At 33.2% G+C, this 15,503-nt stretch overlaps 2 protein-coding genes across 2 annotated transcripts in view; one reads left to right on the top strand and one right to left on the bottom strand.

The window, feature by feature from the left end:
• Positions 1–69: 69 nt before the first annotated feature.
• LOC124535664 (mitochondrial 2-oxodicarboxylate carrier) lies at positions 70–8,282 on the bottom strand. The gene is made up of 4 exons (XM_047111953.1): positions 7,785–8,282; positions 6,844–7,116; positions 5,477–5,658; positions 70–837 (listed from the first exon to the last, which is right to left on the bottom strand). Exons 1-4 carry the CDS (start codon positions 8,124–8,126, stop codon positions 702–704), a joined length of 933 nt encoding a protein of 310 aa, XP_046967909.1. The 5' UTR covers positions 8,127–8,282; the 3' UTR covers positions 70–701.
• Positions 8,283–8,383: 101 nt separating this feature from the next.
• Positions 8,384–15,503, top strand: part of LOC124535916 (pecanex-like protein 1) — a 29,320-nt gene continuing 22,200 nt past the window's right edge. Inside the window, exons 1-4 of the mRNA XM_047112317.1 lie at positions 8,384–8,900; positions 10,114–10,280; positions 10,439–10,566; positions 10,652–15,150. Coding sequence (XP_046968273.1) covers positions 8,748–8,900; positions 10,114–10,280; positions 10,439–10,566; positions 10,652–15,150 — 4,947 coding nt within the window. The 5' untranslated portion in view covers positions 8,384–8,747. The remainder of the gene's footprint in view (positions 8,901–10,113; positions 10,281–10,438; positions 10,567–10,651; positions 15,151–15,503) is intronic.

Here is a 15,503-nt window from a genome sequence, read left to right on the forward strand (position 1 = left end):
ATTTAAAAATGTGCCCACCCTTTGAATATATAATACTTCCACATTAAAAATCAACAAATAAAAATCATATTAATATAATATATTTATTTACAAAAGTATACAAGTATGATGTGCTTACTACATTTTGATTATAATTGAAAATAGCTTAAATAAATATTTGTGATTTAAAATAGTAAAAACCATCATAAATGCTGCCTTAGGCATTTTACCGCCACTCATTGGAACATTGTTAATTAGAAAGAAAAGAAGTATTAAATGATACATGCAAAACCAATTAAATGAATCATTATGTTACAAGTTGTTTTCTTGGTATGATTAAAAGTATATACTGTTTGGCGTAATTTTCATAAACAAATATAATTATTTATTATTGATTATTGATTTCTTTTCCTTCCGTATTTTCGATCAAAACAATAATATTAATTCATAGCAGAGACGCTTTGTACGGCAGTATCACTTAAAAATATAATTGAAATGCTGTAAAGATCTGTACTTTTATTTGTGTTAATGATAGAATTAACACATAATTTTAAGAAGGATATTTATCGTTATATATTATACTATATTTCTATTACTACTACTTCTAAAATATCAATATATATACATTCATAATTAGCTAATGGACTATTTAATCCTAATTTAACTACATACATCTGAATGTAATTTTAATGCACTATTATATGAATCAGAGTTATTGTAGGTTATAAGTTGTGGTGTTTGTTCTGAAATTTGTCTTCCAAAAAGTGATACACGTAATCATACACGACAAGCATAATAGCGCCTCCTGGACCTAATCGAAGAACCTTTGGCAGTAATCCTTTGTACAGAGCACGGAACCTAAAAAAAAAAACAAAATACTTTACTTATTTACCTCGCATTAAATATACATAACTCGTCTATAATTCTACTAATTAGCTAGTCAACAACAAAAATAGACGTAAAGATCATTGACTCATAATGTCACCATAATAAATTTTCCGCGTAATTACATTACACAAGAAAAACATTCAATTGGATCGCATTCAAATAGCCAAAAAAATATTTATCAGAGCGATTAGCGATAATTGTTATTGAATATTTCGTTTAATAATAAAGACGTGGAAGTCTGAACAATGCATCTCTGTTCGAAAATAAAATGTACCCAAAATCTTTGTTTTGTATGAAATGAGCCGTGTGACGTAGCATTGGACATCTTCCAACAGTGTTTGTAACGCTTTTGAGAAAATGAAACGCAATGACCTGATCGATTTACATATTTTCTTCTTAAAATAAATAATACTAGTAAATACTTAATTGTTGTTTCAAATGCCATGCCTGATATATTTTTTAAACCGATTCTTTTTTTTAAAACTCCGTTCTTGGAAGTTTTTGATTATACATTATTTTTATTGGGCTCTAAATATATAGTAATATAAAGCTTTGAATGAACTCTAAAATGCACAAAAATACAAACTGAAAACAATTATTGAATAATCAAAATAAAAAGTAGGTTCATAAAAGTTGAATCACAAGGAATCACAAGTTGATTCGATTTTCTTTTGTTGACTATTACTGGTACAGATTCTACTGAGAAGAACCGACAAGAAACTTTTTGTTTTCATCAATTGCAGATGATAATCATTCAATCGATGTCACACCCTGATCCTATTATTTATATTCAATTAAAATAATTCCTATCTTCCAAATATAAACTTGTACATGATATGTCTTCATCATACATAAGATAAAATGGGCTTAAAATGTTTGAATTATTTGCAGTGCAGTGGCAATATTTTCACTTTGGGATGTTGGAAAGTTGGTATAAGTTTGCTTCTCGTGTAAAACATTTTTTTTTTCCGCCAATATTAAGTTACGAAATCAAAAGATTTCTATTTAAGATCGTAATTTTAAGCTTGCATAAACATGTGCCGCGAAATAAAATGCATTCGAAAAATCAGAAAACATATCGAAAGCATTTTGTAATACTTCGATGTACCGTAAATATTATATTGTACCCAGTTTCATCATGTCGGGCAAGTCGAGAAGCAAGTTTTAGTTAATCTTGAGCTAGAAGTTGATTTTAAAACTTGAATTTAAAATCGCTCCTGTTTACTGTTTTTAAATAAAAGTACTAACTACATTTGAAACTAAATTAATTATTTACGTTTTGTTTCTATACGCAAATTGTACCTACAACTTCTAACTATGTAATTGGCACATGGCCACGCTAAAAGTGATAGTTTTCCACGATGTACATACATCTAACTATTGCTACTGTGTTTATATATCGAAAATCAAAGCAACAACCAACAGTATGAGTCAAGATATTGGATTTTTAACAGACTTAAAAATAAAGGTTTATTTGATTTCCTCTATTTTATTATGGATACAATTTGCAAAAAGTAAAGTAGGGTTACAGGTAAAATAGTGTGAAATTTTATCTCTAATATGTCTGAATAGATATCTGAATACCTATTTAGAATTGTTCCAAATTTATTCTTCTGCAAAACATCTATACCATTGTCTTAATTCCTATTCCCGTTCTGGTTTAAAGAGGAAGTGAGCCAGTGACATTCCAGTGACAAGAGTTATAACATATTAGATTTTATGTTCCATAGTTGGTAATACACTTGAGGGTGGAAGGATTGGTTTCTACTTCTTGTAGTTACAGTGTTATGTACTCTCAATAGGATGATGAGAGAATAATGACTCAGTACGAGCTTGTCAATGTGCACTTTTTAACATCGCCAAGTTCCAAAATTTAGACAGCCAATAACAATATCTTGACATTGCAATATTCAATTAGTAGAACCACTGAGCGTATTGTATTGGTATTGGAGAATATTGTATCAGACCTGATCTACAGCCGATATCAACCAGGCAGTCAAATCAATTTTACATGCATACAGAATTAAAAGTACCTATTATATTTGCAAAACGAATAATTTGATACTACAGAAAAACAAAATAGATTTTCCTGGGTTTTTTTGCACAAGTTTAGTTTGAAGGTTGTTATAAATATAAAATATTATCATTTATTAATAAAGAGAATTTAATAAAATCAATTTGAATATCGACCTTGTAATGATTTTAATAGTAATACAGTGAAGCTGTATTTTGGCTAATTATTTATATCAACAAGCAACAAAAAGTATAAGAGCTATTTTTAATACATTAAATATGTATCAGTACGAGTGTAAGAGTATGATGGAAATTTGAGCCTCAAACAGAGAAACAATTCTACTATTCATTATTTTCCGATCCCACTTTGAATATTCCTCACAAAAATTACCTCAGCTTAATCGTAACTGAAAACTGATTCTAGCTAATTATGTCACTTACAATAACATGCGGATTTTATTCTAATAAATTTTTAACCAAAACGCAAATTTTTCGTTGTGTTTGTAAAATAGGAAAGCATCTGCACAATTATGGTTCGATTCGATAACGGTATAGAGTATCTTTGTTAGTAACTTTCCAGCCTAGAGTTTATCCTAAAACTTCTGTGATGATTGCCGAATCGACCAACCGACCGATAATCCGATTAAAGAGGCTGTAAAATTGTGGGTATAGGGTGTACCGAAACATAAAAGTTCCCAGACATGGCTTAAAAATGTATCCCATGACAAATCCTGGAGACTCCGTTCGATATTGTTTTATCAAAGTAGGAATCTTAAATACTTAAAGTTGTATAACAATATATTAACAGTAGTATTATGTAAATTTATATAAATATACATATACATGTTACGTTCGGTAAACTGAGCGGCAATTGTATAAACAAGAAGTAAACGTAAGCTGATAACACCAAACTTGTGAGTTGTGAGTCGACAAAGTCAATCTTTCTGGGGCTTATTATGAGAAAAACCTTCTGGTTTTTCTCATAATATTGCTTAGATATGTTTTAACATAACCAAAATAATAAATAAATGGCGACTAGTCACGGCTTCACACAGGTGGACATAAGTTTTTTACAATATTTTATGATATTTTTTTGTTGCTTTTTCCCGACATGTATATAACAATTGTCGTTCAATTTCAACTTATTTACACAAAAACCTTAATAAACTATATACATAAACCTTTCTTGTGAACCTCTCTATCTATTAGTGAAAACCGCATGAAAATCCAGTTCAGTAGTTTTGCAGTTTATCGCGAACATGCAGACAGACATACACGGCCAGGAGACTTTGTTTTATAACATGTAGTGATAACATAGTATTATGTCATACATATTTAATGAAAACTAATGACTTATTTGCCAGTTTTTGTAAGTAAAATCTACATCATATACCGTTGATAGTTATAATATTCATATATATAAGGTAACATAACGATGCCAAAGAGGTTATAAGTCTTCAATCAGTCGTCAATCTTGGCGTAAGTGAAACGTTTCTAATACAAAAATGTATGTCATGAACAACAGTGTCAAATTAATTTGATATTTTGATTTAGATCCCTGTGACTCTAGAGATAAGGCTCTAAATACAATTTCATCAAAAATAAACCTTAATTACAAGACAGTATTATGTTTTTAGTCGAATTCTTACACTTTCCGACATTATGGAACTAGTTATGCATTGGTAACACGCATTATAATTCTTATTTAATGCGCCAATGGAAGTTTTAATACGTATGATATTTTATACTGTGCGGTTTTTACGTTCGTATATTACTAGGGACTACGTAAGATATTATGTAGCACGTTTAGTATAAAACTTTGTACAAACCAATGGTCTTAACTATTTTTTGTTGGGATGAAATTTGAACTTTATTCACTTTGCATCAAATGTTATAAGACGCATTTCTCATCTTTTATAATATCAAAGATATACGCCGTTTATATCAATGACGTTGCTGACATGAACACATAAGTACGTAGATTTTAACCGTTTACACTTTGGACTCAATTGAATAATTTACTATGTTGCTATTGTGTATTTTTTCACTCTCTCAACATTTTATTAATGTGAAAAGTTTGCATTACGAGCATTGCATAATACAATAGAATGAATCTGAATATAATCGTTGACCTTCAGTTAGTCTTTGATCTATTGTTAGATTAAATACATACACAGACATAGGTACTAGAACCATTTGTAGCAGTGACAACAATTTCCAGCCAAATTTAATTTTAACCACTGTTACGGTTGAATAAAGAAAGAAAGTTAATTTAAAGTACTTTTCAGATAAGACATACAGACAACAAATTTAATATTATGTGTTGGATATTTTAAAAAGCATGACATTTGAAAGAACAGAGTAAATATATAAAGGTAGCGTGACAAAATCACTTAACTATAGTTATAAACAAAAGTAGTTTCGACCGAGTAATAGTACTGTAACATGTACAGGTAAAACGACGTAATCTTCCAATAATATCATACTTGAATATTAACTTAAACAATTTATATCAAGGAAAATGATTCTAAGTATATACTAGCTAGATTATTTTTCAATGCGTAATTTCAATCACGCGTTGGTAACATCTACTTACCCTTCTTCCTTATACACCAACATAATAGCTCCAGTCGTTGAGCCATATTTGATGACACCTGGTATTGGCTGCGGACCCTGGATACGACTCTTCGCGACATCGAATGGAATATTCACGCAAGAACCGAGAACACCTGACGTAAATCCGATGGCGACTTTTCGACCAAATTCTAAAAGAGGATCCTGCAAATGAATATATTTAGTTACGACTAGTTTACTTGGGGACGTTCCAATACAAATTGTAAGCATGAACAATTTGTTTCTCTGTAGACTATAGGTATAACAAAAAGGAAAAAAGCCAATCATTTCTTGCAATTATATTGATTAGTGTATTAATAATTAAGAGTTAGACAAATTACAGTTTCTCCTTAATCAATTATTCTTATTTGAAATGTTCACAATTTTTGGACACATCCCAATTATAACAGATAATACTATTTCTATACTATTTCTGTTAGTTACGATACAAAGAACAAGGAAACAATGTGAAAATTCATTATATGTGTAATTTAAACAAATGCCATATAACTGTATTTACACGATATTATGTAATAATTCAAATGCCTACAGTCAAGAGGCTATCAACTAAGATCGAGATGTCAGTAGTTAAGTCGAAACGTTTATGCCGTTTTAGAAATAACAATGAGCAAATTGTGTCTGTGTTCAGAGGCGCTGAACACATGATAGAAATTTAGACATAATATGAGATAAGCATGTGAATTTACATTGAGGGGATATATTTATGTGAAGAGAGGTATTCTGAGATTGGTGTCCCTTTTCGTGCGTAGAGAAACAAGCAAGTAGGTCAAGCTCGTTTAGAAACGGAATAAACAAAGGTTGAGTACGCTTCATTAGACAAATTAAACCTTTCCAATCGTTTTAATGTTTATCAATACAAAAAAAGCATAACTCCTAAAATACTTGATTCAAATATTGACGTTAATATAATTAGAATCAAGGCCACAAATGTAAACTAACAAATGAAAAATAAGGTAAAAAAATATTCTCACTGATAAATGAGAACAAAACTTATCTATCTTGCAACTGATAATAGTTATCAACAATAAACATGTAAACATCGCCTTCCTCTCGAGTTTAACGCTCAAGTAGGTCTAGATCGTAATCGTGACTTGCCTGACAACACGAGCGATTTTTGTATTATGACTTTTGATTTTGAACAAAGCAAATATGTAAATAATTCATACAGTTTGAACTATAAAGAATCACATGATACGAAGTATGAAATAATCAAAATAGTAAACAAATTATTTCAATGTGAACTTTCAGGATCTTAACAAAAGATTTTATAACGAGGTTTGTATGAAATTTTCGTGGTAATGTTTTTTATTATGATACACGTTCGCTCACCTCATATTCTGGCAAATATCCTTTGACACTGTGATAGAATCCGAAATAGACCATATTGAAAATTCCATTCCTTGCTATCGTTGCCGTTAGACCCTTATTAAGGCCTCTGAATCCAAGTCCATTCTCCCTTACGATCTGCCTCGTCACCGTCCATGTACTCGGAACTTCGGTTGCTAATGCTCTATTGGACTGAAGAGTCACTTTGACAACCTCGAATGGATTTACCAGAATCGCTTCTGTTATTCCAGATCCAAGTCCGGCTAGAGCGAAGGTCTACAAAAATGAAAAACAAAAACTTACTAGTAATTTTACAACGTCGTGGAAACTGGCAAGTAACCCATAAGTAATTTTAGAGAGTGCTTCTTTTTCGTTTTGGATGGAGTGAGCCAGTGTAATTACGGGAACAACATCTTAGTTTCCATTATTAGTGGTGAATTAACGGCTTAAAGATTGTTTTATTCTTTGTCATTGTATTGGTACCTTCAAGAGTTTACCTATTTACGGGACTGCGTATTTAAAAAAAAGTTTATTAGTAGAATTCCCTTATTAAAATACACACGACACTATACACTAAAAAGCCATCATAGGTTCATTAGTGCAAATATCTACGTCGTGTTACTTTTACTAATTATTGTAATAAATTTCCGTGACCTTGTCTAAATAAACTCTTATCAACTGTATATTTGTTTATAACAAATTTGAATTTACGTTAACAAATTATATGTTTTATCAAAGTAATTGTAAAATGCTCAGTAAAGTCAACTTTTTCAGAGAATTAATTAAAATAGTTTTAACTATGAGTCTATAAATATAATTTTATTGGTTAATTTACCTTCATTAATGATAATTAAATAAGATAAAAACACGGAAAATTCGTTTGCACTTAGTACATACACTAAAAAATTAATAATAATGTAATAAATAATAAAATAATTTCTCACTAAAGGAGTGGGTGAACTGGATCCAAATAAAAATAATTTCTTATATTGTTCAAAAGTTACGAATTTCACAGCTCGTTTTGGAGTTTCAGCTAAAATCGGTGGTAAAATTCCTTTCCAAAATGATGTTAAACCTTCATTTCTATACATTTTCTTCATACAATCGATTATTCCATTATAATAATGAGGATCCGATGTTTTTAAAGAAGTTTTATTAGCTTGCAATTGTAATCTTGTTTTTATAAGATCAAGAGGATGCATGATGCAAACTTCTATAAATCCTGCACTTCCGCCAGCTCCGACTTGCATTGCTGCTTGTTTTAAATGTTTTTCTATATCAGCCATTTTTTTATTTTAGTTAAAAAACAAATCACCAATAACACAATAATACTGCTACGGTAACCATTCCGCAATAAGCGTTCGCAATACACTAATCGCGTGCGAGGTTTATTTTAAATATACCAAAAATTGCGCCTTCGGCCTCTGTCACATTCCAGCGTAAATAGTGATTCTGTATATGACACTATTAACCAATGTAGAAACAATTGACATTACCGGTTATATTATAGCACTAGATTTTGACATTGTAATGGCAAGTGGCAACCCTGAAAACTGTCAACGCTGTGGTCAAAATTTAAGTGTCAAGAATCGAAAGTTGTTTCAACAATTCCAATGTTATTAATATTTCTTAAAAAAATTACTATTAATCTTAGCTATGTTCTACCTTACTCAGAAATTGATGTACTTATAAAAATCTAAATGTCGTTGTATTAAGTGTGTATGTGTATAACAATCCATGTCTATAAAGTCTGTTTTCGTGTATACACTGTCATCCAAAATGGCAGGGAAGACGAAAAACTTGCAATTGGACATTAGCTGATGTGAAATGTGAATTTTATAACAACTATTGACAGTGTAGTGTAGGTGGAGTGTACGTTAGACCGAAATGTGGACATAGCGTGTAAAATGGGTTCGCAGATATTGGAAATCCTACGCCAGGGTATATGGGCATCATTGACAGGAGGATGGTTTTATGATCCCCATCAGAATTTGTTTTGCAACACAGTACATCTTTATATATGGCTGTTTCTGTTGTGTCTACCGTTTTCTGTGTACTTGGTGAGATTTGTTTATTAGTTAATGATAGTTTATAGGTTAAGGTTTGCACTGTCAATGCAAATCAGGTCACAATGCTATTAAACTTTGTTATTGTTACTAAATAAATAATGAATGAGTAATAACTGAGTCAATGTCCTGTTAGGACTAGAGTTATTTTTTTTAACATGTTTACAGTACATAGATAAAAGTGTACAATGTGGGTACAAAGTCTATAGACAAGTAAAAAAAAAAACACAAATTTTCTTGCTGCTACCACAGCTAATAAAACTTATTGTTATTTCCTTTCAATTGGTTCTTTCAGATAAAACCAATTATTAGTCATTGTGTTTTGTTGGATAGGATAATTTTGAAATTCAAAATAACATTTATGCTTTACATTATATCATATATTATACCATATGCTAACTAATAATTATTTCTACACCAAAGTTACACAAACAACTATGTTAAAAGTCCTTTTACAAATACAAGACATAAATATTGATATGTTTATATATTTAGTTTTTGATTTGTGATAAAACTATAAAGGGCAGATGATATATTTGTATGATATTTATTATAATCTATATTTTATTTAAAAAAAAAAAAACATAAAATTTAGTTCCAATAATAAAAAAAAAATACAAAGTAGGAAATGTCATACAATTTTATTTGTCTAATCTAAATGTGTGATATATTTTTACTTTTAAAATTCAACAGGTGGCCTTCACTGCTATGTCATTTTCGTAATGTATAAATTAATTGACATTTAATAATAGTGCTTACAGTACTTAATTAAACTCGGTATATCAATTATATGAAAAAAGACAAAAATAATTAACCTTGTCAGCAATTTAAAATGTGTTATAGTTATAAAAACATTAAAAAATAAAGCGGCAATAGCGAAAAACACAATATTTATGATGCGAAACATGGTTATCCATATATATACTTTGCCACAAAGTATTAATATATGCATAATTGACTATTGCTATTCAGGATAGTTTAGATGTTTGATCACAAAAATATAAGGGTTTTAACTAGTTACGCATGTTATGGACTATACAGGATCCTAACTATCCATCAATAGGATGTTTTTATATGAGCTTTGAGATTTTAGTATGTATATATCACATAGAACATGTTGCTATAAAATTAAATTTTCCATTAAGTTTTTATGTACTGTACTGTATGCTTTTGTACTTCCTAAATAAGAATGTTTTCTTTGTTACAGTATTTTCCACCGGCAAGTCTTGGTTGGTTGGTCTATTGTGCTCTAGTGGCGCTTCTATTCACTGCCCTTAAGTTGATCAATCACGGTCTACACCACATGTATGATACTAATGAACTCATTGTGGTACAATCTACAGACGAAGCAGGAAATTCTAATGAGAATACTGCGTAAGTTTCAATAACTTTCCTTTTTGTCGTTCAATTGCTTCTTTTATCTATTTCTTCTTTCTGTTTTTTATTCATATAGAAATACTTATTGTTTTATTTTTATTTTGCATTATTTATATATTTTTGTTCTGTAGACACTCTTATTTAAAATTGTTTAGTTTGTTCTCATCTCTCAGGCCAGAGGAAGGTATAGAAATGCAGAACCTGGGAGGTACGGCAGCTCCACAGAGTGATAATGACTCGGTGACCTCACTTGAGTATCACAAGCCAAACAACAGTACTATAGGTAAACAGATAATATTATTATATTTGACTTTGAAAGCTTGAACATAAACAAATTTGGCTAATTAATAAATAATCTTCTTTTTCAGATTTGAAAGCAGACGTTCATCGAAAAAACAGTTCCGAATCAAGTATGGAAGATAGTGCTCTGTCTGCTAAGCAGACCGAACCTGTTGCAACAACAAAATCTGATCTCTGTGTAGCACAAAATGTAGAGACTCCAGGGCCTTCTAAAACCCGTCCAACGAGAAGCCGGTCAAAATCCGGGCACAGAAGGGATCACAGGACAAAAACTAGACGAGGGCATGGTCGAATCGACGAACTTATTGTCGAAGAGTCTAGGAATCCCAGGGTAGATAGTAACATACCAGTTCATATGTTAACAGATGAGGGTCCATTCGCTAAAGTGAGTAGGAGATATCATGAGTGTCCACATCGCCGTGGATCAAGTAATAGAGACTTCTTTAAGGAATGGCTGTATTTAGATGGTAGTGAGGCGACTGGTGAACCTTATCAATCTAAGTTCGCACGTCAACTTAGTTCCGATTCCAGAGATAATTCTGAACCTAGTGTAGGGCCACCATCTCCGAAGAAGAGAACAGCACAGCGGCGAAGATATAACAATTATCATGACGAAAGTTGTACAAAATCCGCAATGGCGCTTGCTACGCAGTCATCAAACATGAGAAGGAATTCTAACTCAACAATGTCCACAATACAATTGCCTTTATTAAATTCAACTGCTCAGCTTGTTTCTCATATGAGGAGGCACTCTAATAACGCCGATCATGGGTTCTTTGCGAGTGTTGAGTTAGGGGAATACATGATGGTTAAGGCTGAAGCTCCAGTAAACGATGCAGATAAAAATAAAGGCAAGAGTCCTGGTGTTCGGCGCATTAAGAGTGCTGCGTTGGAAATTGGATGTCCTCCTCCAAGTGTATCAAATCTATCTCCCCATCCAAACAGTGCAGAGACGATTGGCGGACAAGTGTTGAAAAATCCTAAAAGTGCAGTAATACCTCCACCAAGTAAATGCTTGACTCGTGGTCCGCACTTCAATCTTTATCCTAAAAATGAATCCGGAGAAGGTTGTAGTCACCCCTATCTTACATATGGTTCAGAAATAGTTTATCCCATTGCTGAAATTTCTGACGAAATGCAAACATCTCAGAAGGAAACAGATTTAGATTCTAGTGGTGAAAGTTACAGTGAATATGAAGATGAAAAACAGTTTCGTGGATTCGATTGGGAAGCGGAACAATCGCCAGCTATACGTTCCAGTGATTCCGATTATGAAAATAATGGTTCCAGATCACCATTACTTGATAAAATAAACGACGTTAGAATAATTCGTTCAAAAAACCAAATAGACTGTAAAAAACACTGCTGTCAAAGGCACCAAAAACATCTACCTGAATGTCCAAACAACAAATCAAAACACGTAAGGCTAAAAAAGATTAGTAAACCTGATATTAGAACTGATAAATTATCGGATTACTGTCATGATTGTAGGTTTAATCTTCGCCACGAATACTTCGATAAAGCTAGTGCAAGCTCAAAAGATTTGCTAATAGAAAAATCAAGTTTAGAATCCAATGAAAATGTAGATCCATCAGAGAAACCAGCACAAGACAAAAACCCCATTGAAAAAAAACTTTGGGACCATGATATATCCAATACTAGTAGCAGTAGCAGTGAGATTGAGAGGCCAGAGGACGAGGTAAAAGATGAAAAAAATAACGCCCCAGAGACTGAGGAATCACAACTAACTTGTGATAGTAAAAGCGCTGATGAAAAAAGTGTTTACAGCTTAGATTGGTTATTTGAAGAGGCTTCCGAAGCAAAAGCGTGCTGTGTTGAAGATTTGGGTCCTGAAGAGGTTTTATGTAAAAAGTTAGCTAATGCTTTAGGTGAATCATCTTCTAACGTACCAAAAAACTTAGGAGCTATACCGAAACAAATAAAAAACTTAGCGCGTTCACGAACTTCCTCACAGAAAGAGAACAAAATGAGAGATTCTAAAAAAGAAAAAGATGAAAATCAGTCTGAAGAGAGAATATTGATGGATGCTGTAGAAGCTCAAGCTGCCTTAGTACAGGGATTAGAGTGTCTTTTTGCAGCTACGAATGCTAATACTGTAGTAATGCCTCCTCCCAATAGAGATGAAAGATCGCGGAGTCACAGACAAAGTATACGAGGAGAAAGAGACAGCTTACACAAAACCAGAAAACGATCTATAGAGGAAGTTGCACAAACATCGACCAATACTTTACTCCCAACATCAATGCCTCTACTCGCCGCCTTTCTTAATTCAAGAGTAGATTTTATACCTTGCTGCGTAAATGACAATCCACCTGAAGGACAAGGGTCGGAGGAAGGTCAGAGATTACGGCCCTTAATGGATAGAAACCACCGAAACAGGGTCAGAAAAATAAAGCGATCAACACGCCAGCGTAACAATCCATCTCTGCAAAATACTTCTACGGATAAAAAAGACAAGCCATCGAGTTCGGAAAATCCTAACTCGAATAGTGTGCACTTTGCTACTTCGTTTGACGATACCACTGATGGCGCAATACATTGTTTCATGGACGAGTATGGCAATTGGATGTCTTACACCTTTGACAAAAATAGCTCCGGGAGAGTTCAAGCCCAACCGATTCCTTTACCTGATAAAGATGAAGGAGTGCGATGCAATCATCCTAAATCTATTGAGAATCACGATAATTCACAAGAAACAGCTGGCGAAGGCAGTTGTGGTTCGTTGGAATCGGAAGCTGCAAATAGTGAAAGTATACCAAAGCCCAAAAGAGGTGATAGTATAGATCAAAGTTCTTCTAATCAAGGCAGTAATAATCCTTTATTATCCAGCAACAATAATGTATCAACCATTGTACCAATAAACACTAACAGCTCGAATAAACGTTTCTACGTTTTCGATGGAGGGACCGGCTCGCACACCGACCAGCCAAGGTCGCCCGTTGCGTATGTGACTGACAGCTTATTGGAGCAAATAGAAGCAGAAAGACAATCACGTATGGGACTTCCAAGCATGCATATCAATTTCTTAATGAGTCAACAAAGGGCCCAGCAACAAGCACAACAACAGGCAGAGAATACTTCAACGCATATACCGAGCTTGATGCCTTCCATAGGAGAAGAAAGCTTAGACATTAATATTAGAAGTAAATACCCTAAGTTATCTGACGATTTGGACAAATCGAACAAGCCGAAATCGAAAAGTTACTACAAGTTTAAACTTTCGAAATGTTTAGAAGTCAAAGTAACAATGGATAGGCTAAAACTGATGGCGCTTTTCGACAGAAACCTAACGTTCAGAGAAACTTTTATATCAATAATGTTGGCTGTAGCGGTTGCTGCATTAGGGTCCATGGTGCTAAATCTCGGTTTTTACAGGGACATTTATGCGTTTTGGTTTTGTTTTATTATGGCTGGTAGTCAATATTCCCTTCTTAAAAGTGTCCAACCGGACTCAGCATCACCGGTACATGGATTTAATAAAATGGTCGTTTTTTCACGTCCTGTATATTTTTGTCTTTGCACGGCTATTTTATGCGCGGTTAATAGTCAACTGCAGCAGATCTCACCACCTGAAGAAACTCATTTGCGCACTAGACGAAACGCTCACGATACAAAACCCTTAACTATATATGGATTTGAGCTGAGCGAACGAGATTGTTTATATGTGATACAAGAAATTATTTCTAAGTTCCTCCTATTTTTTCCTTTAGCGTTTAGTTTGGGATTATTTCCCCAAGTCAATACGTTCCTTATGTACTTATTAGAGCAAATAGATATGCATGTTTTCGGTGGGAATGCAACGAGCAGTTTGAGCGCAGCCGTGTACTGCGTGGTCCGATCTATAGCAGCCATTGGAGTTTTATATGGCTTCGCATATAGTGGACTCGTTGAAGGAAAGAAAACACAGCACCAAAAACATAATATACTATTTTCAATATTCTGCGGTCTCTTAGTACCAATAGCGTATCACTTAAGTCGAAGTGCGAGTGATTATACGCTAATTTGGAACTTAATAAAGAAGCATCTGCTGCCACCCGAGTTATATATCGTCCATAGTCCCGAATGTTCCCCGGGGATGGAAAAAACCGATCCTAGTACATTAACCGAAGAGAAGAAAATTGATTCTGAGAGTAACATATCTAAGCAAAACTCTATAGGGAGTTCAGCTTCCAAAATAAACTTTAGCTCCGAAACTAATATTGCACGACAACAGAAAAGGTCACAAACGTCAAGCGTTAGTTCGTTGAAGGTGGATCCGAGGGGCGATACAATGAAATCGACGACTTCCCTAAAAGCCGACCGCTCTGAAGCCCCTACTGAGACGGAAGATAAAAGTAAAGACTCTAACACACTGAACTCAAATGCTAATAAACCGGACAGTGAAAAGCCCGACGAAGATATGGAAGATCCTTTACCTAAAAAGTTACAAGCAACCATTAACGCAAGATTAAAAAACGATGTCATCGTTTGCACTTTTCTCGGACTTTTTGTATTTGGACTACATTGTACAACGGTCTTTACAACACTGAGACCACAGCTTAATACGGTAATATATTCTGAATAACTATTTAGTTATAGTTAATTATAGTTTTGTACATTTGTGAAAATAGCAGAACCCTTTATAAACTTGCGTGGAATAAACTTATTGTTTAACAAAGTGAGTTATCCATGTAGTAGATTTTCATTCAACACTTGCAGGTTCTCACTATTTCCACAATAGAATTTCAGTCCGAAATAAAAGAGAAATTACATCGTAGTTCCTAAGTTTTGTGGCGCATTTGGTTGAGGAATGGTTTATATTGATTACACTGCAAAATTTCTATGGGCTGTGATATCTACTTGCTATGGTGACCCATTTGCTATTTTGTTGCTACTCCTATCTACCTACGAAAGATTACA

Source organism: Vanessa cardui, chromosome 15 (genome assembly GCF_905220365.1).
Source record: "Vanessa cardui chromosome 15, ilVanCard2.1, whole genome shotgun sequence".
Lineage (NCBI taxonomy): Eukaryota > Metazoa > Arthropoda > Insecta > Lepidoptera > Nymphalidae > Vanessa > Vanessa cardui.